The following is a 20,455-nucleotide window of genomic DNA, read 5'->3' on the forward strand; positions in this document are numbered from 1 at the left end:
ACACATACACACACACGTGTGCACAGGCATGCACACACACACACAAAATTTTTATGAGCTGTTGCTATTAGTTACGTAAAAATGGCATTATGCTAACATTAAGAAATATATGCACCCTAGGGACTCTATCCTTAAGGTACAATCCCCCCAAAAAATGTTGACAGTGTTAATGAAGCTATACAGAAAACAGCAAGAGATGAATTACTTGAAGAGAAGGACTCTGAAATAAATGTAATCCCTAGATGTACAGGAGCCAGGAAGATTTCAATAGCTAAATAATAAAAAAAAAGTGGCCAGAGTAAGATGTAGTTGGCAAGAAAGTAGAAAGGAGTTCAGAATTTTTTACCGTCTTTTAATCAATAGCTTACATGTAGTTAACTAATCACTAAAAACTCATAAGCATCACTCATAAATATTTGATCTTTCACAATTTACTGAATGTGTTGATAATTTCAACTTTATTCTTAAGGTACAGGCTCTTGCCTCCCAAGAAGGTGATCAAACATGAAATCCTTCAACAGGCAAATATTATCAATTATAAAACCTTTATTCGTTAGGGTGAATTCACTTTCTCAATTATGAAAAGAAATATGAAAAAGACAGTGTTAATTTTTAATAAGTATGAGACATAACATGTTTTATTTTCATCAGAGAAAAGCTATGGGATTCTTTAGAACTGTAACACCTACTCCTTTCTTTTTAGTTTAATAGTTATGTACAGATATGATTAAGAAAGTAGGATAGAAAAATATCAATTCATCATTTTAATATTTTATGACAATGTAATTGGTTTTATTATGCCTATCTATAGTTCATATTACTGTATATAGAATGATTTTAAGGTGTTCCAAATAAAATGAGACTTGAAAAGTTGAAGAATTAAAGGCAATTCCAGATAATTATATTATAATGCTCAAATATTTGGTTAATTCAAAATAAATGTTTTGTAACATTTCCTTAAGCATTTGGATAAACACTTCAGTTTTACTGTCCATTGAATGTGGCAGTTGTACTATTTTGCTCTGACCTGGTCTTTCTTTTTCATTTTACTTTTTTGCTTATCTACCTTGCTGTAAAAGGAATATTAAGGAAAAGGCACTTGGGAAAGTAAAAGTTAGCTTGGCTTTGGCCTGGAAACCCCTCCTGACACAGAAAAAATATTTGATAGCAAACGTGCGATAAAAACACAGAAACACTTTAATAAACATTTTTTTTTTTTTTTTTTTTTTTTTTTTTGAGACAGAGTCTGACTCTGTCTCCCAGGCAGGAGTACAGTGGCGTGATCTCAGCTCACTGCAACCTCTGCCTCTGGGTTCAAACGATTCGCATGCCTCAGCCTCCCAAGTAACACGCCCAACTAAGTTTTGTATTCTTAGTAGAGATGGAGGTTTCACCATATTGACCAGGCTGATCTCAAACTCCTGACCTGGTGATCTACCCACCTTTGCCTCCTAAAGTGCTGGGATTACAGGCATGAGTCACTGCACCTGGCCATAAACTGTTATTCTTAATAAAACTTTTACCATGTACCAGACATTTGTGTAAATGATAACTGTATTTAAATTTTTACACTAACTCTCTTAAAGTCGGCATTACTTATCTTAGTAATAGTTGAGAAATCTGTGGCTTTGTAGAATAAGTATATCTCCTAAGGAGGCACTGTGAATAATAGGTTTAAGGCAGACTTCCCATATAGGGTTTTCTTGCCTATAATATAGATTGCAGTTAAGATTTAGATGTCTTAAATAACACACTTATTTGCTTCTTTGCAAAAAAAAAAATGTGAAAGGGTGAATGTGTTTGTATATGTGTATTTATCCAGGTGTATTTATCTGTATAAATATGCCATCACCAAGGAACCAAGACAGCTTTTTAGCCATATCACACAGCAATGACCTACAGTTTTGCACATTATCTTTAAGAGTGGCCCTGGAGAATCGATCCAGTGAATGTTCCAAATCAAGACACAGCCATAAAATTCTCAGTCTTAGACTCCACTAGTGTTATCTCACATTGGCTAAGTGGTGAGAAAGAAAACAAAGTGATTTTCTTACGGAAAACATTATTGTATTTTATTATAGAATATTAAAAAATGTGAAGGATTTCTCTCTAATGCCACTGATACCAAGAAAAGCATTTAAAAATTGTTTTTTTAAATGCATTTTTTACATTCTTTCAAAAGTTATAGAACCCCAATTTGCTGGATTTAATTTTACAATGCACATTAGCATCTAGAAGTTAGGTTCAAAGGCATTGTCAATTGTTTTTTTTATATTGGAATTTCCTTAAGAGTCAAATATATTCTTTAAATGAGTAAGAACTGAACAAACCAAAGGAGAAGCATTGCTTATTTTTTTTTCCCAGCTAGGTACAGGGCAACTCCTTCTGAACTATAAATAATAGCTAACAAACTGGTCAGATTAGGAAAACAAAACCCAAAAAACAAAAAATTGAGCTAATACTACATTAAAGTGGTAAGAATATGGAACTTCTATATACCTTTTTATTTTTTAAAATACTCCACCAAATTTATATTTTGTATTATATGAGCAATTTGCAATTTGGAGAATGAGCCATACCACACTTGGGACTGTGAAGCATATTCCTCATAGAAAACATTGAACAGTGTTTCCCTGCCTTCATGGATAACAATGGGATTAAATGTGTGGAAGACATGAAATAAACAGGCTTCTCTTTCTAAAGAACAAGAATCATTAAGAATGATTATTATTAATGATAATCATTAAGAATATCATTAAAAAATGTTAGATGAACAAAAAAATTGAATGGTTTCAAAATTTATTCAGATTTTTGCCAGCAAAAGAGTTAGAAATAACTTTTGTTTCAATGAAATTTTTTATTTAAAATGTGATAACACTGGGCTCTATTTAGATGAATATGTTTAAGACACCGTTACATCCCATTGCTACATTTGGCTGAATTTTATTGAATATCACATTATGATTTAATAACAAAAAAGTCTGCTTTTTAAGATTGATTCATAGATTTCTTAAATCAATAAGGACACATTAAAAATCATCAACAAAAAGAAGCTGAATCTGTAATATCTTTCAAGATTGTGCTAGCTATCTAGGGCTATTTAGAATACTCAGATATGCAATCATTTAAAGGCACAATATATAATGTAATGGGCACAAAAATATTTGTAAAGCAATTGAAGACCATGGGTTTTAACTTCTTGGCAGCATATAGTTGACTTGTTCTAAATAAAGACATTGTTGTTCAATCCCAGTGATTAGAGATGGATCATTGACTAGGGAAAACCGTTTGCATACTGAGTACAGTATAGAGAAAAGTAGCAAGGGAGAAAATAACTCTGCTGTAAGTCAGGATTGAGTCTGGAAAGTATGAAGCTGTGGCAGAGTAGGTTTTACAATCCGATTCTAGTTTCCACCTTCCTATCAGGGCTTTGTGGCATTTGATTTCTTAAGGTTAACGTAGCTACTATCTGTGTAGGATGCAGGTCGATAATGCAGGTCCCTTTTATTTAAAGTTGCCAGAACATCAGGAGACACCACAGAGCCAATTTCATAGCCAGAACTACAATTTGCGGCTTACATTTTGAAAAAGGGTAAATTTCAATCTCATGTGACATGTTCCTTTGTTTTTCTTTCTTTCTTTGTTTTTGAATGGAGAAGAAAAGCTGGCCTATTGCCATTCCTGCATTTAAGGGAAAGTATCCATCAGAGGGGTTTGGGCTATAAAATTCTTAATGGCAATAAAGACTACAGCTTGGATGGTGTTAGCTGCTTGGAAAGCAACCAATCTCTGAAACAAAATGAGAGGTGTGATAAAAAATAAGGAAGAAGAAATTAAAACATAGAGCTGTTTTCCAAGGTAATATTTATATAATATACTCTTCAGTGAAGACAGTGTGCATTAAAATGATAGGGCATTAGCAAACATTGCCAAAAAATATCTAAGACTGATGAGCATTTCCATCTAAAGAATCAAAATCTAAGTAATCAAGAAAAATACACAAAAGTGTAATGTGATGTTTTGAAACTAAAGAATGTCCTGTTAGCTTAGAATAATTATGTGTTATTAATTGGGTTTTAAAAATTATATTAGGAATAGAAAGTATAATCTTGTCAAGCTATTAACTGCTAGTGAAATAGATATACATTTCAGATATAGATTTCTGAAATATGAATATCAAAAGCTGATATTAATGTAATTTTAAATACCATTCTTATGAAGCTGTATCACAGAAAACTATTTTATCCTAAAAGATGAGGTAAACTCAACCTTTTAATTGATTAACTACTTGTCGGGGAGCAGTATTGCCAGAGTGTGTCACTTATGGACTTTCAATTATTTTCACTTTTTAATCTTAAACTTACTTAGATGTTGAGCCCATGATTGGAAAGAAAAACATCCACCTTCAACATGTCACTAAATTAGGAAAAGTTTTATATTTGCCTACTAAACTAGCCAACTTATCTTTCTTTCAATAAAATGTAGACTCTGCCCTTCACTAGACCTATGTTCAGTCTTGAAATTTATGTTGAATATAAAATCTTAGTAACTCTTAAATGAACTTTTATAAAAGGAAAAATCTCCCATCCTGCTCGAAAGTCTAGCTATGTAGAGCGTGAGTCACCGCCACTTATTTCTTCCTTAATATTCAGTATCATCTGACATTTAACACATTCCCAGAATGTAAATTCAGATACTCACCAGTGGGCCCAGAGCACAACCTTTGGTCGTGCATGCTTGGACTCTAAAGGAATGTAAGCTCCAAGGAGCAAATCCATAAGCATGACAGCTGAGTTCTGAGGAATTGTGGATTAATACACCATCCAGATATAATCCATAACTCGTGATAACACCTGGGAAGATAATAATTGCTTTTTAGTATGACTACTAGACAACAGCAAAAAGGTCTAAAGAAAGCAAGCACTTCTTGATGTGATTTCTAGTTTCATGGAATCATTAAATCACAGACTCTGGTATTTCTCTTTGTCTAAACTCTGTTTCTTATCAAAGGATAAAATAGATGTTACCCTTGAATATCAAATTGTAAAGCTAATTAATACAGAGACAGAAAAAGAACCCAACAGTTTCAGCATGAGAATCTGTCTATTGCATCATGTTTACTGTTATGTGTGTTCCAGATCAAAAATTAATAAGTGGAGCATACTTATAGTTCGTATTGCTTTCTAAAACAGATATTCTTAATAAATATGGTCCAGAAGTAAAGTGACCTTATTAGTTAATGCATTCTATATGACTCATAATGTGTCAGGCACTGCTCTAAGCACCTGGCATGCACTGGCTCCTTTTTAGCCCTCTCTTCATCACATTCCTATAACAGGCAAAGAGAAAAGATATTAGAAGATAAACTGGCTTCCTGCTGCACATTGTCAGTCCGGACATTCAAAAGGGCATCTCTTTATATGACCAATCATATAAGCATTGAAAATCTGCAGCAACACATTCAAGATAGAACATGAAAGACACAGATCCTCCTTAGAAATGAAGATCTGGGTGGCCTCACTAGGTAAAAAATTCCAAACAAGCTGGGTGCGATGGCTCACACCTGTAATCCCAGCACTTTGGGAGGCTAAAGCAGAAGGATTACTTGAACCCAGAAGTTCTGTGCAATGTAGTGAGACTATCTCTACAAAAAATAAAAATAAAAGAATTCCAAACAGATGAACTAACTACTAGCTGAGGGCAAAGAGAAGAAATTGTAAATATCACCTATGTCCTCACAACTAGTTACAGAAACAAGAATTATAAATGCTATTATGTTTTATTTCTGTTTATTATACAGAGATTTGTATATTGTAACAAATTTTCCTTCCTTCCTCATTGATTCATGTAAATGGCATTAGTGGGCATTAATTTACAGTTTACTTTTTTTTAGTTGAAGAATATCCAGGTGGGTTGCGTCTGAACTAAAAAGGGAAATTAACATCACCCAGATAAAAATATGATGATGGAGGTGAGAGCACCATCATTTGTACAAAGCATAGTAGTATCATGTTAGATGGAAGCATAGCGTGATTGTTATTGGTAATGAAAGGTGGTGGAAAGTACAGGGGTGTACATGAATGCCGAGGAGCTAAGAAGGTTATTCATCTGATGTCTGCCACAGCCACACATCCATGCGTCTATAGCCTGTTCCGTAGGGCTGAACCTACAAACTACAAACCACATTTCCAACTCTCTTGCTTGCTTGTTGGCTTTTTTTTTTTTTTTTTTAATTATTTTTAACTTTTATTTCAATATACGCTTTCTATTAGGTTTTGCCACTGGGAGGCACTGTGAGGAGGACAGAAGCAGGAAGAAAGAAAAAACGTCCAGCTTCTAGCTCCAAGAGCTGAGGTCTTTGCTGACAGCTGTTGTGTCAGCAGGAGACAAAGCACCTGCAGCCTCAATCATTCCAGACAGAAGAAGCATCTCTTCTGCATTTTCTGCCTCTTCAGTAGTGGAATGTTGTTGGCATTGCAGCTCTGGTTGGGGTAGCGTCCCCTAACGGTTCAGATGTCAAATCGGCAAGTGTAGCAGTAAGCAGCAGCTCCTCGTCAATCATCCTTTTTCCGTCCAGTACACCTTTCTCTTTTGTTCTTCCAGCCCTTCTTTACAACACTTTGAGAACAACCTCCTTGTATCAAATACCCTTTGCCTTAAATACATGAAATGTTTTCTCTTTTACCAGTCAGATCTTGGTCAATACATTCTTTTAGGATTAAATATATTTTGTTTAAATTAGTTAATACTTTTAAAAAGCTACTGCTGTGACTTGTTTTCCTTTGAGAAGATAACCTTGTACAGTTTATCATTCTGAGAAGTCCATTCTCTCTTTTCCAAATTTTTGGGAGAGTCTTTATTTTACTATCATGTGCCACTTGTAGCTCCACAAAAAAACAAACAAACAAACAAAACAACAAGCAAACAAACAAAAAACATTTGGCTGCCGGAATCTGTTTTCCTTTATTTCTGGTGTGACAATTTACAGTAACTTTATGAATACCTAAAGTATTTGATTTAATTCCATTTAATACTTGACACACAAAGATGCAAATGAATTAAAGCTAAGAAGTGAAAGACATACAGTGAAAAAACCACCTACCTATAATACATAGAAAATTTAAAGGGAAAAAAGATATAATCAAGTAATAATAATAAAAAAATTCTTATGTGCCAGGTTCTCTGTGAAGCAATCAGTTAATCCTCTCAAAAAAAATCTTATGTACAAAGTGTGTTGCAGAAGCTCTTAAAGAAACCATAAGACCCTTGAAATGCTATCTACTTGACCTGCTTTTCTACTGAGATAGAAAGTACCTAAATCAATAGTTCCCTTTTCTTACATAATTGAGGAACAGAGAATGCCTTTTATGTTAGGATTATGTGTATAATATCTCATTTATCTGACATATTGGGAAATGAGATATTTTTTAAAAGTTAATTTTCATTATAACTAAATCTCATCCCCTTAAGTGTGAACTTTAAAAATCTTAACCATTTTTGAAGGAAATCTTTCTAGTAAGTCTTTCCACACAGAATACAATGAATATAACTGAATCATTTTGTGAAGACTCAAACTATAATTATGGACATCAAAGACTACATTCTCTAATTCTATAATGCTTTAGTGAGATACATTTTTCTATAATGCTTTGATGAGATACAGGGTTCTCAGCCAGCTTTTACCCTAAGCATCACTCAGTGACTGTACCTTATCAATTCTTGTGTCATTGAGTTCTTCTACATCAGGTGTCCCCAAACACATGCGGCCCCCTGAGGCCATTTATTCGGCCCCCCCGCCATGCTTCAGGAAGGGGCACCTCTTTCATTGGTAGTCAGTCAGAGGAGCACAGTATGTGGCGGCCCTCCAATGGTCTGAGGGACAGTGAACTGGGCCCCTGTGTAAAAAGTTTGGGGACGCCTGTCATCCTCTTTCAGTGCCAGTCTCTCCAAAGTTACTTCTTTTTTTTTTTTTTTGTCTGTCTGACTCTAGCAAGTCAACCCTTAGCAATCTATGTTGAAAAGCTAGATAACCTTGACATCTGGAACTATGGATATAGAAACAGCAGACAGTAATTGAAAGAAGAGCTTAGACTAAGATGAATACATGTCAAATGAGCTAAGAATAAAATAAAGTGAGATTTATGATAGTTAATTCAACTACTCAAAAACTTTTTAGTATCTAGGATGTATCTGAGAGGTGGATGAGAATGAAGTCCAGCTTTAGCATAGGTAAGATCACACCTACCGCCCCTCACCCGCTGCCACGTACAGTTACCCAGAATCCTGAAGGTAAACAGTATTTGACACCATATGAAGGAAGGGCTGGAGGATCAATTGTAGAACCACAATGTAGGATTAGTATTATACTGATACATACACACACACACACACACACACACACACACACACACGCACACATCATATGAAGCTGATTTCAATATAAACAAAATCAACATAATATAAAACACTCTATGATTTAGTTTTAAAACATACTTGAATGACACTACAAGAAGTTGGGACTTTCTGATACACCGGAGACACTGGTGTTTTTACGAACTGACTAGGGACAAGATGAAGGCATATACAGAAAAGTTAATCTAGAATCACATATAAAATAGACTGGAGTAGGGAAAACCATGGAGGTGGTAACAGTGAGATGGTTAAAAATATCAAAAAGAAAAAATAATTATTAAAGTCATCTTTTCCTGAATGTATAGGAAGTAATCATGAATGAGGCAGGGATGTGGCAATACTGCATTTCAGCCGTAGTCTGTGGCAGGAGAAATATATTTAGCAGTTATATATGCTTTCTTTTTAATTATAAAAAACTTGTGACACTGAGGGATGGAATGTGTTAGATTGCAATATGGTATGATAATGTCACTATTCAGAAAAAGAGTGTACCTTTATCAAACATGGACAATGAAGTTAACAATCTCATAAAAGCCCGCTTCTAAGAACTATGTTACCCTTCTGTTACTGGTTACAAAGGGAATTGCTTTTCAATTTGAGGATAAAAAGAAACTATGTCCTGTGATGGAATTGTTCTGTATCTTGATTATATCAACTTCAAAATCTTAGTTGTGATATTGTATTATAGTTTCAGAAGATGTTGACATTGGGAGAAACTGAGTTAAAGATACATAGAATCTCTGTTTCTCACAGCTGCTTGTGAATCTATAATTATACCAACATAAAATATTTAAATAAAAAACAAAAACTTGTTCGGGGGAGCATGCCAGGCAAGAAGACACAAACACTTTAAAGTCCAAGGAAGTTCATGCTAAAGCAGTAACAACTGGATTGAATGTTTTAATCAAGTACTACTTAATCCTCAGGAAGAACTCTTGATAGTAGAATGGGTTTTATTTTCAGCTGAGAAAAACAGATGACAAAAAAGCTTTTAGAGAGGTTTGGTAGCTTGGCCAGTGTTACACAGCTAGGAAGTGGTAGAGCTATGTGTCGGCGCTGAAGCATTCAGACTCTTCTACAGTGCATACAACTTTATATCTTCCATATGCCTATTTTTTTCTAAATTTTAAAAATTATGTAATATAACATATTAAAGTATACATAGTATCAATTCTATTTGAATGACAAATTTAAAAGCAAAACGCCATGTAACCATCACTCACGTTAAAAAAATAGAATGTTGCCAGTACCCTAGAACTCTCCTGTCCATAACTAGATCCCTTTCCCTCCCCAACAGATAACTTTTTTTTCCCCATCCCCAACAGATAACTATCAGGACTTTTTAAGAACGAAGTCTTTGCTTTCTTATTTAGAAATGCATCCCTTAACAACATAATTTTTTATGGTTTTCAACCTTACATTAACAGAATTATGTTGTATGTATTATTTTTGCATCGTGCTTTGTGTAACATAATATTCATGAGTTCATACATGTTATTGAGAGTAGCAGTACTTCACAAATTTTAACTTCTGTGTGGAACTCCTGTAGAGAAAATATTATTTATTTATTCTACTGTTGATATTTAGATTGTTTCTATATTTTGGCTATGACATCAATGTAACTATATGCATTTTTGTACATGTGTCCTGAAGCACATGTATACAAATTTTCTAGGACAAATGTCCTGGAGAGGAATCGTTGGTATATGCTCAATTTTACTAGACAATGTTCAATGCTTTTTGAAAATATGTCAATTCTAGTAGTACACTTGAGTCTATACGAGTTCTCATTGTTCTATATCCTCAAAAATTATCAGACTTAGAAATTTCTGCCAGTATTAGATGTGAAAAATAGTATTTTGTTTTGGTATTATCTTTTACTTCTTGGATTATTAAAGAGGTTGGCTCAGTTCTTATGTTCATCAGACATTTAATTTTTCTTCTTTTTGTGAAATAACTTTCCAGACATTAACACCAGTTTATTATAGACGTGTAGGAATGTTTTATAGATTTTGGATACAGTTTTCTGATGGTTACATGTGTCCTAAATATCATCTCTCTTATTATTTATCTTTGTGGGCACTTAGATTACAGTATATTTTGATAAAAATAAATATTAATTTTAGTAACTTTTATCATTATGAGGCTACCTTTCTATATCTAATAATACTGCTCACTGTAGAGTCTTCTTTTTCTGATATTAAAATAGTTATATCAGCTTTTTTTTTTCATTCTTTGAATTTCAACCCTGTCGTATGATTTTGTTTTAGAGGCGGAGGCTTAACAGCTAGTTCTGGGTCATCTTCTCTAGCCTTGGAGACTCCTCAGGATATAATTATTGGCTAAACACTCCTTGCAACACTAACTCAAGGATTATACCAAATCCAAATATATGGGAATACGTTTAAGGACTATCTACTAGTCCACGCACCAACACATTATTGTCAACATTTTTTATAATTAACGGTTAGCTGGCATTAATGAGACATAGCTGTACCAAAGAATGGATGTATCAGATGGCCTCTAGAAATGTTGTGATTTTATTCAATGACATGTTCTTAAGCGTTTAGGAAAAATGAGGGAACACTACACCTATCGACATAAAAAGATACTTATTCCATGTGAACTAAAGAGAAAAAGCAAGTTGCAGAACAGAATAATTTGTATGGCCAATTATTTTGAAGTATCAAATTTGTGCATACACATTTAAGTAAGTAATTATTATTCACTCAACAAATGCATTCTTGAATGCCTACCCTGTTCTGGGCACTATTTCAAAACAAAGTCAAAAGCTTCCAAGCCAATGGCCTTCTTTCACAGGGATCTTCCTCCCACCACCTCAGCCCTTCTGTCATGACCACATAGCTTTAAAACCGGTTTGATTTTAAAGCTAAAACTCACTAAGCTTTTACTTCTTGACCAACAAAATGGGGTAACATTCCTTGCCCTGGAATATTTTTTGACTTTCAACCCTGTGGTATGATTTCGTTTTAGAGGAGGAGGCTTAACAACTAGTTCAGGGTCCTCTTCTCTAGCCTTGGGGATTCCTCAGCATGTATCCATTGGCTGAATACTCAGTGGATATGAGAATCAAACAGGTGAGCATATACAAATGTGCTTTCGTAATAAGCACTGTGCACAAAGAAGGGACATACGTAGAGCTGTCCCTTGCTTCTAGCATGAGTTAAAGTCTTACTTGCTGTGGGAAGCTCACCTTAGACTATCTCCTCCATTTCTAACCTATATCATGTGCTGCACTTCTCTTGTAAAAACTAAGTCAACATCTCTCAAAAACAAGCTTAGGTGGGTCTGTATTCCCCCCGGTACACTATCTGTCAATAGACAATAGTTTCTTATATTTGTATGCTATATTTTCATTTAAAATTCACCCCTTTCCAATCAAGTTCAGAAAGTGCAAAGAAACAGGTATTTACTAAATACTGTAAAATAATTTTTTGAAAGTCTGCTGGATTTAGATTTGGATTCTGGTAGTCTGGCTTATCAGTGACTATGGAGTAGTTACTGTGAGCCTGACATTGTGTTGCATGCTGGTAATACGGAAGTTGTCAGAACAGTCATGGTTACTTTCTTCACAAAACGTTCAATCTAAATGAAAGAACAGACTTTAGATGTATTATGTAGATGCAAAGTTTACTTTTTAAAAATCAGATAGATAGAAGGAAAATATGGGATAGAGAAGGGAGAGGTGGATGCTAACATGGTCTGGGTAGGTTAGGGAATAGGGCTTATCTGAGAAACTGACTTTCTTATTTATTTATTTAGAGATGGAATTTTGCTTTTGTTGCCCAGGCTGGAGTACAATGGCACAATCTCAGCTCACTGCAACCTCCACCTCCCAGGTTCAAGTGATTCTTCTGCCTCAGCCTCCTGAGTAGCTGGGATTACAGGCACCTGCCACTATGCCCAGCTAATTTTTGCATTTTTAGTATTGATGGGGTTTTGCCATTTTGGCCAGGCTGGTCTTGAACTCCTGACCTCAGATGATCTGCCCACCTCAGCATCCTAAAGTGCTGGGACTACAGGCTTGAGCCACCATGCCCAGCCAAGACTGACCTTTAAGCTCAACTTGCCACTCAGAGCGACTTCATCAACAAGAAGAGGTCGTAAGTCATTATTTCACTAATAATAACAAAGAAATACTGTATAACAATAAGCAAAACACTTTCAAAGATATGTCAATAAGTTGATTTGAAAAATTAAATATGATGGGTTTATTAGATAAGCAAGTTGACACTAGAATCTTTGAGCCTGGTTCTCCCTATTGGCCTTTAGGATGTCTACTATGTTGAAACAAAGTTTAAGAAAATAGGCTTATTTATTTTTACCACTCTTAGCATAAAGAAAGTCATTTTAAATTTATCTTCACACACCACGCCCCATCAAACAAACAAACAAACAAAACACCTCTCTGTGTTAAATGTGGACTAAGTGAAATTCAGGAATCAGTCAGGGTTCCAACAGGAAGCCAATGACAACTCAAATGGCCATGGAAGAGATTTTAGTGGAACTACTATTTACAAAGATGTGGACAGGGTTAAGGGAAAGCAACCAGTGATAAGACAGCATTCCCAGCTAGTATCACCTAGGATTCCTAGACCATTCTAACTAGTTGGCTAAGAGCCAACTTTATGTTTGTAGGGGAAAGGATGAGAACAAATTCAGAAACCTTCAGAAACCTGGAGCTATAGGAAAGGGCCTTTGAATAGGACCTGTAGACTTTGCTAGAGGAATGCAGCCCTGGAATCCAGAGCCATGAGAAAGAGAGCCAAGGGGAATAAAGTTCTGAGACTCCACACTCCTCTCACCCTCTCATCTTTTGCTGTTACTGCCCATGGACAAACCAACAGGAAGCCAGAGAGAGAGGAAGCCCATTGCCACTGTTAGGAAGGGTCAGCCTTGCAGGGCATGGGACAGAGTGGAAAGAGTGAATGTAGAAAAGCAAAAGGGAATTATCCACCATAAAAAACTATCATTTGTTCTATTACATTGTATCATATTGTATTTTTTTCAGGCTTTTTCTTGCTTATTCTCTGATGCTAATAATGGAAAGAGCTGTAACAAAACAAAACTATAACATGCCATGTGGCAAAGGGGGTCAGGTTCTGGCTTAATTCAGTTTAATTTAATCTAGTTCTAGACATTCAGTTCTTTAATGGATAATCCACAAAATGGATACTTAATTCCCATTGGCTGTACAACAGAAGGAGTTTCAAGTTTATCACCTTTCTCTCTCCATAATGATAGGATTTTTAAGGTGTTTAATTTTCACAGGGAAGCTGGATGATAATTGTCCATAAACCGTATCCACTGGGATATATATCTTTGTGCCTCTTCATCATGTTATGTCAAATTGTATTTCCTAAGGTGCTCAATAGGTTGTCATATATAACCAAGGAAATTCCATGCAAGTACAATACAGTGTAAATTTAATACAAGGTATCTCTATTTACATGGAAGAATTCTGTTTACTGTAAGAATTAAACAACAATGCTTTAGTGTGTCATAAAAATAAAATGCATAGTGAATATAGATGCTCCAAACATATTTGTTTGTCTTTTCCAGCACAGCATGGCAATAGGAACATCAGCTGAGGGTTCCCCCCAGGTCCAGATGCTGATTGAATGTGGCAGGTATCTCCCTGTGTGAATACTTGATCCTTCAATTAAAAAGGAAAAGAGGGAAGAGCTTTCACATTGTGGGATAATGCCTTATTACTGTTATGCTCTCCTAAAAATGGAATCAACGGAATCCAAAAAAGATTGTGCTTGGGAAATTCTACCTGACAAACTGACTGGAGGTGTTTCATAAAAGTTACACAAGGTTTGCTCAAAACTGTCAAGCAGTTTTCCTAAGTGATTCACTGAGTTCTATAATCCATTTCACCTACTAAAACCAGGAAAGAGATTTCCAGGAAAGAAAATAGAATCACATTTTGACTATTTAAAAATAAAGTTATTTCAAAATAAACAGTAAGAAAATCAAACAAAAAACCAGTTATTTCTCTAAAACCAGAAAAATATCAGAAGAGAGATCTTATGAATTTTAAATATTGGGACTAAGAAAAGGACATCAAACAAGTAAAAGTAATGAAATTTTTGTTTTCATATGGCTAAATTCTACATTATAAGTCTTTCTACAAAAGGTAGAGGCAGATGGTATAGTAAATAAAACCATCAGGTTTTGCCATTCACACCTTGTCTTGATTTGTACAACCTTTCTGCTTAACAGCTGCCTTGATTTTGAATAATTAAATTGTTTAATACTTATAGATCTAAGTTTCCACATTTTTGAGATAACAATACCTATTTCATGGACTAGTTATGGGAATTAAAATGCCTGGCAAATTCTTGTAAATTATAGCTATTATTATTATTACTATTGTTATTAGTGTTAGCAGGAAATCAAGTACTTCTTTCTATGCACGCATAGAATATTTAATTTGTATTTATACATACATCTTCATGTGCATGTTTTATAAAGATGTATTTCTATAGCATCATCTCTTAATGTGAAGGACAATATATAGAGACTGTGTATAAAAGATCTATAGTTAATTGATTTCTCTACCACCCATTACTGGCAGAATATATAAGCTCAAAACACTGAATCTAATGTTTTTTAAAATAATGTTCTATTGTCCTCAAGGTAATATGCGTAAGTCTACAAAAATAATCTACCTCCTAAGATGTTTCTATTCTTTTTGACATGATTGCCACCGTTTTGATATATGTTCACATATAAATTCTTACAAAGCTGGGCCAGTATGAAAGAATAAATTAGGAAAATATTTTCATAAGCTCCTCAAGTCCCCTTCACTTCTCAAGAAGATGCTGGACTGTGCCCAGTTCTCAGGCTTCTTTCTCTCTCTCTTTTTAGACATGGTCTCACTCTGTCACCCAGGCTGAAGTGCAGTGGCACAATTGTGGTTCACTGCAACCCTTTCCTCCTGCCTCAGGAGGAAAGTGATTCTCCTGCCTCAGCCTACCAAGTAGCTGGGACTACAGGCACACACTACTATGCCTGGCTAATTTTTTTTTTTTTTTTTTTTTTTTTTTTTTTTTTTTTTTTTTTTTTTTTGGTAGAGACAGGGTTTCATTGTATTTCTCAGGCTGGTCTCAAACTCCTGGGCTCAAGTGATCTGCCCACCTCAGCCTCCGAAAGTTCTGGGATTACAGGCATGAGCCACTACACCCAGCCACATGCTTCTCTCTTAATTATGCCCATATTGCTATTAACAAATCCTGATTACAGTAACAGTATATCCTTTCATACTGAGACATGCAAAGCACAAACAGGACAAGTCTATGTGGTGACTCTCATTCAAATATCTACAGATTACCAGGCTGATGAAATCTTAGGCAAAAGGACTGGGTCTCTAAGTGTGTGCTTTAAGCCTTCAGCAGGCCAAAAGGAAGATTCCTCTCTGCTGCCTTTGAAATCATCCCACCTATATTACATAATCATAAAATGTGCTCATAGTATGCATTTGTATATGTTTTATGATTGCATATGAATATACTTCTCACATTGACACTATTACAATTTTGTTATTGTCCCTATCATCAGTAAACATTAATTCATTCGACAGCTTTATAACACTCCTCTACTCTGTGATACCCTGCCAAGGGCTAGGGCTAGAGCCGTGAAAAAGGCACATATGATTCCTGCCTTCATGTGGCTCAGTCTAATATAGAAACTATTTTAGTTAGATTTACTCAGGTAGAGGTAGAGGATAGTTCCAAGGAATTGTAGCTATTATTAAAAGATAAATATTTTATATTCTATATTTTTAGTTAGTATTTAAAAAACACATATTCTAATTAGTTTAAAATGTCACTATAAATGTTATGCTAGATAATGACGAATAAGTTTGGCTTAGTCAGATAGCTATGCTGTTTTAGCAAGGTAGACATGAAGTGTGAAGAAAAAACATATTTCAGGATTCTAAGGCCTAAGCTTCTAAAAGGGAATATGGCTCATGAGAATTTGGAAGCTCTCAAAAGCATAACTTTAATTATGCAATTGTCATCTATACAATACAGGTCACAAATGTATTAGACAGTAATCCTTCGTGCTACTTCTCTGTGACGGCTAATGATATTACAAAGGAAGCCTCAAGGCCCTACGTAATAAAGGGTTCCTATGGACCTTGGACCTAATAGTAGCTCTTTTCAGCAGTTTTAAAATCGTGTCTGAAATCGCAGCCTGTAAAGAACACCTTTGCCAGAGGGAATGTGGGTGCAAAGAACTCTGATTAGAGAAACACAGAGCTGGAGTGTCACACCATCATTTCTGCAGGTATGTGAAGCAAGGGACTAGAATTAAGCAGGACATATTTGAAGATGAGCAAAGCCTTAGGTGTGAATCGAGTGATAATGACTCAGTACTTAAAGATTGTACTTGGCAGACTGAGGCAATTAATAGCAAGTAACATTGTTTGTAATGGCAAAATCATGGAAATGTCCATCAATAAAAAGATGGGCCTGGTAAGCTGTAGTTTCATTCAGTGGGATTGTATATTGCCTTTCAAAAGAATGAGGTCACGTTCCACTGAACTGCAAGGAAAGATGTTTGTACCATATTGTGAAGTGAGAAAAGTAAATTCCACAACAACTCAAATAGTATGATCTCACCCTTGTTTAACAAATGCATATTTTACGTATGTATCTTTATGTCATTATTAATCAACAAATTTGTTTGCTTTAAACTAGCACTGTTCTTAATCTTTTTTCTAGTTTAGAAGTTTAGGGCATTTTATTACATCCTCCCTTTATAATATTTTATTATTATGGTAAAAAAAACAACATAAAATTAGGCATCTTAACCATTTTAAGTGTACCATAATGTTATCTACATTCGCATGGTTGTGCAACATATTTGCAGAATTTTTCATCTTGGAAAACTGAAACTCTAAACCCACTGAACAGCAACTCTCCGATTCTCTCTTCCACCCAGCCCCTGGTAACTGTAATTCTACTTTGTATTTCTACGCATTCAAGTACTGTAGATAAATTCACATAAGGGCAATCATGTAATATTTGTCTTTTTGTGAGTGGCTTATTTCATTTACCTTAATGTTTTCAAGTTTCATCCACATTGTATTGTACGACAGAACTTCCTTCTTTTTAAGGCTGAAAAATATTCATATACATACATACAACACATTTTGCTTATTTATCTGTCCATAGATACTTGGGTTGTTTGCACCTCTTAGCTATTGTTAGTAATGCTGCAGTGTATCTTGTTTCCAATTCATCCAGATATATTTCAAGAAGTGGGATTGCTATATCATATAATAATTCTATTTTTACTTTTTTGAGGAGCCTTTGCACTATTTTTCACTGCATATGCATCATTTAATATTCCCACCAACAGTACTTGAGGGTTCCAATTTCACCACATCCTTTCCAGAATGTGTTGTTTTCTGTTTTTTTTTTTTGTTTTTTTTTTTTTAATAATAGTAATCAACAAATTTTTAACTGAGCAATTATTATGTGTCAGGCACTATTCTTGGAGCTGCTGGCACACTACTGAACAAAAGAGACAAATTAGGAAAAGTTATCCGGGGGCTCATGAAGTATGTCCTGAACCAATTAGCAAGCACCCCAGCACAGATACTGTGGAGCAGGACCAGGCTGGGAGACAAGGAAGAGAACTGAAATAACAAGGTGGGAGGTTATTTTCTTAAAACTTTGGGTAAGGATTATCATCAGACTTTGATGAGTAGGAGCTGATTGTTTAAGTCAGAATCAGTTATGAAAAGCAGAAAATGTTTCCTAAGCTATGTCAGCCAAAGGCTACCAATTGTTTGATTAGCAAGAACTGGACATTTATATCAAAACTTTTTATGCCTTTCAGATTTTGTCATATATAGGCATGCATACAAATATACCTAGTTCTCACTATAGAAAGTGGGTTTAATTTTTCTCAACAAATTCTTGTTCATGTTTACAAATCCCTAGTGAAAAAAAATCCCTTTAGACACATAACTAACAAAGTCAAGATTTTGCAACCTGAATGTGCAAAACCAGGCAAGTAGCGTCTATTTCAGACTAAACACGTGTATATCTCTGGTCCTGTAACATCTTCATGAGGATGCAGAGGGATGACATGTCCACATCTCACAGGGGACCTACAGGAGCTGCTTTTCTGTATACCTGGCACCTTGTGCACCTCCCTGCCTTGTGACCATTCCTTTATATGGATATTTTTCCCAAGGGACTCTGACATCCTGGATATCAAGAAGCAAGGAAATTCACTGTATATATAAGAGTGATGGAACCTAGTAGGTCATCAAAATATCTATTTTGAATGAACAAATGCAAATTTTTTGCAGGGCATAAGAAGGCTCCTGAAGCTATCTGGGTGAGCAATATTAGTGGCCTTCACTAGAGAAGTGCATTTGAGGGGTTCTGTGGTGTGAGCAGCCAAGGGTGAGCAAGGATTAAAGTCAAGAGTGCTGCCCAGGATCCTGGCTGGCAGGACTGGGAGGTGCTAATTAGTTAGAGAGGGAAGACAGGAGAAAGAGCGGGTAGACACACAGAGACCATGAGGAGAAATCAACTTGGATATGCTGAGTTTAAGATGTAACAAAAATCCAGGTGGAGGATTTTATAAGACATCTCAGTTGGAAAATGTATTAAACACCCAGGAGTATTTTGATGACAACCACCAAGGCAGTGGCAGATTCTGATTATTTCGGAGATCTGTGGTGGAGCCCAGAATCTCCTTCTCTAATTGGTGCTCCCATGATGATTCTAAGAATCAGATAAGTTTGAGAAATACCTTTAACATCATCGGAAAGGGTTTCCTTAGTAACACAAGAATCAAGTCTATCTTACTCTTCAATTGTATTTCTCTTCTGCAACATATTCAGAAATTAGAAAGCAACCATTAGGTAGCACATATTGCCATATGGGCCTGGTACTGTTAACCTTGAATTGCACATAATCCAGAAAAGAAAATTAAAAATTCTTGGGTCAAATACAAGATCAAAACTCCCAAAAGAAAAAACCAGGCTCAGAACCTATACAGCCAGAAAAATGTATTTTAGGAACAAATTTATTTCCAACAAATATGTAGCAGGCATTGGATGGTAAGGACTTCTATCTTCTCTCTTGATATCATTAAAGAGCCAGGGCTTTGGAGTATATATGCTATGTCTCAAAGGTAATTTCCATAAGAGGCATAAAATGAATTAAATATTACTGAGTATCAATAAAAAGTAGAACATTGTGTTAGGCTCTGTGAAGTGAAAGAGAAATTATGATTTATGGTCCTTATCACCTGGTGGGAGTGTTTGACATATACCCAAATAACTTTAAGCACAGGCTGAATGAAGTTCCATTATGAAGGCATAGAAACAGGCCATATAGTCAAGAGAAAAGGGAAAGTTTACCTTAAACTTAAGGAAGAGTAGAATGATTTCATGGAATAAGAGGCCTATAATTAGCCTAGAAGAATGAGTTGGATTTCTACAGGTAAAGACAGAGTGATGATAAGGATTGTGAATCTCAATTTTCTAATCAAGTAGACTGGGGTCCATGGAAGTTAATCAATTTCCCAAGGTAACACAGTTAGTATACGTCAGAAGCCATTTTTGACTCTAGGCCTATTTGACTCCAAACTCCCATGTTTTTCAACCCAACATTAAGTCATAAATATTCCAGGGTGGCTAGAAGGCAAGATATGATACAAGACAATGTGTATTCAGGTTGAGTTACAAGCTGTTAGTAACCCAAATGCCAGATTCAAAAAATTTGGACTTTATTCTTTCGTTATTTGAGGAGAAGTGTGGGGGCTTTGAAGACAGATGGAGAGACAAGATCTTCCCAGCATTCAGATTATTCCTCTCTAGACAATTGACAAGAGAAACAAAAGGCCAAAAAATTGGAGGAAAGGGGAGAGAAGTAGTAAAAAAAAAAAAAAAAAAAAAAGGTAGTTTTAAAAAAATAAAACTACCTTTTAAATGTCTAACCACCGTACCACAATTAAAATTCTAAAAATTCTACTGTGATTTAAC

At 35.2% G+C, this 20,455-nt stretch overlaps 1 protein-coding gene across 1 annotated transcript in view; it reads right to left on the minus strand.

The window, feature by feature from the left end:
* USH2A (usherin) overlaps positions 1 to 20,455 on the minus strand; it is a 777,205-nt gene that overhangs the window by 335,838 nt on the left and 420,912 nt on the right. The window contains exon 35 of the mRNA XM_003930351.4: positions 4,702 to 4,853. Within this exon, the coding sequence (XP_003930400.3) occupies positions 4,702 to 4,853 (152 nt within the window). The remainder of the gene's footprint in view (positions 1 to 4,701; positions 4,854 to 20,455) is intronic.

The sequence above is a fragment of the Saimiri boliviensis genome, chromosome 14 (assembly GCF_048565385.1).
Source record: "Saimiri boliviensis isolate mSaiBol1 chromosome 14, mSaiBol1.pri, whole genome shotgun sequence".
Classification (NCBI taxonomy): Eukaryota; Metazoa; Chordata; class Mammalia; order Primates; family Cebidae; genus Saimiri; species Saimiri boliviensis.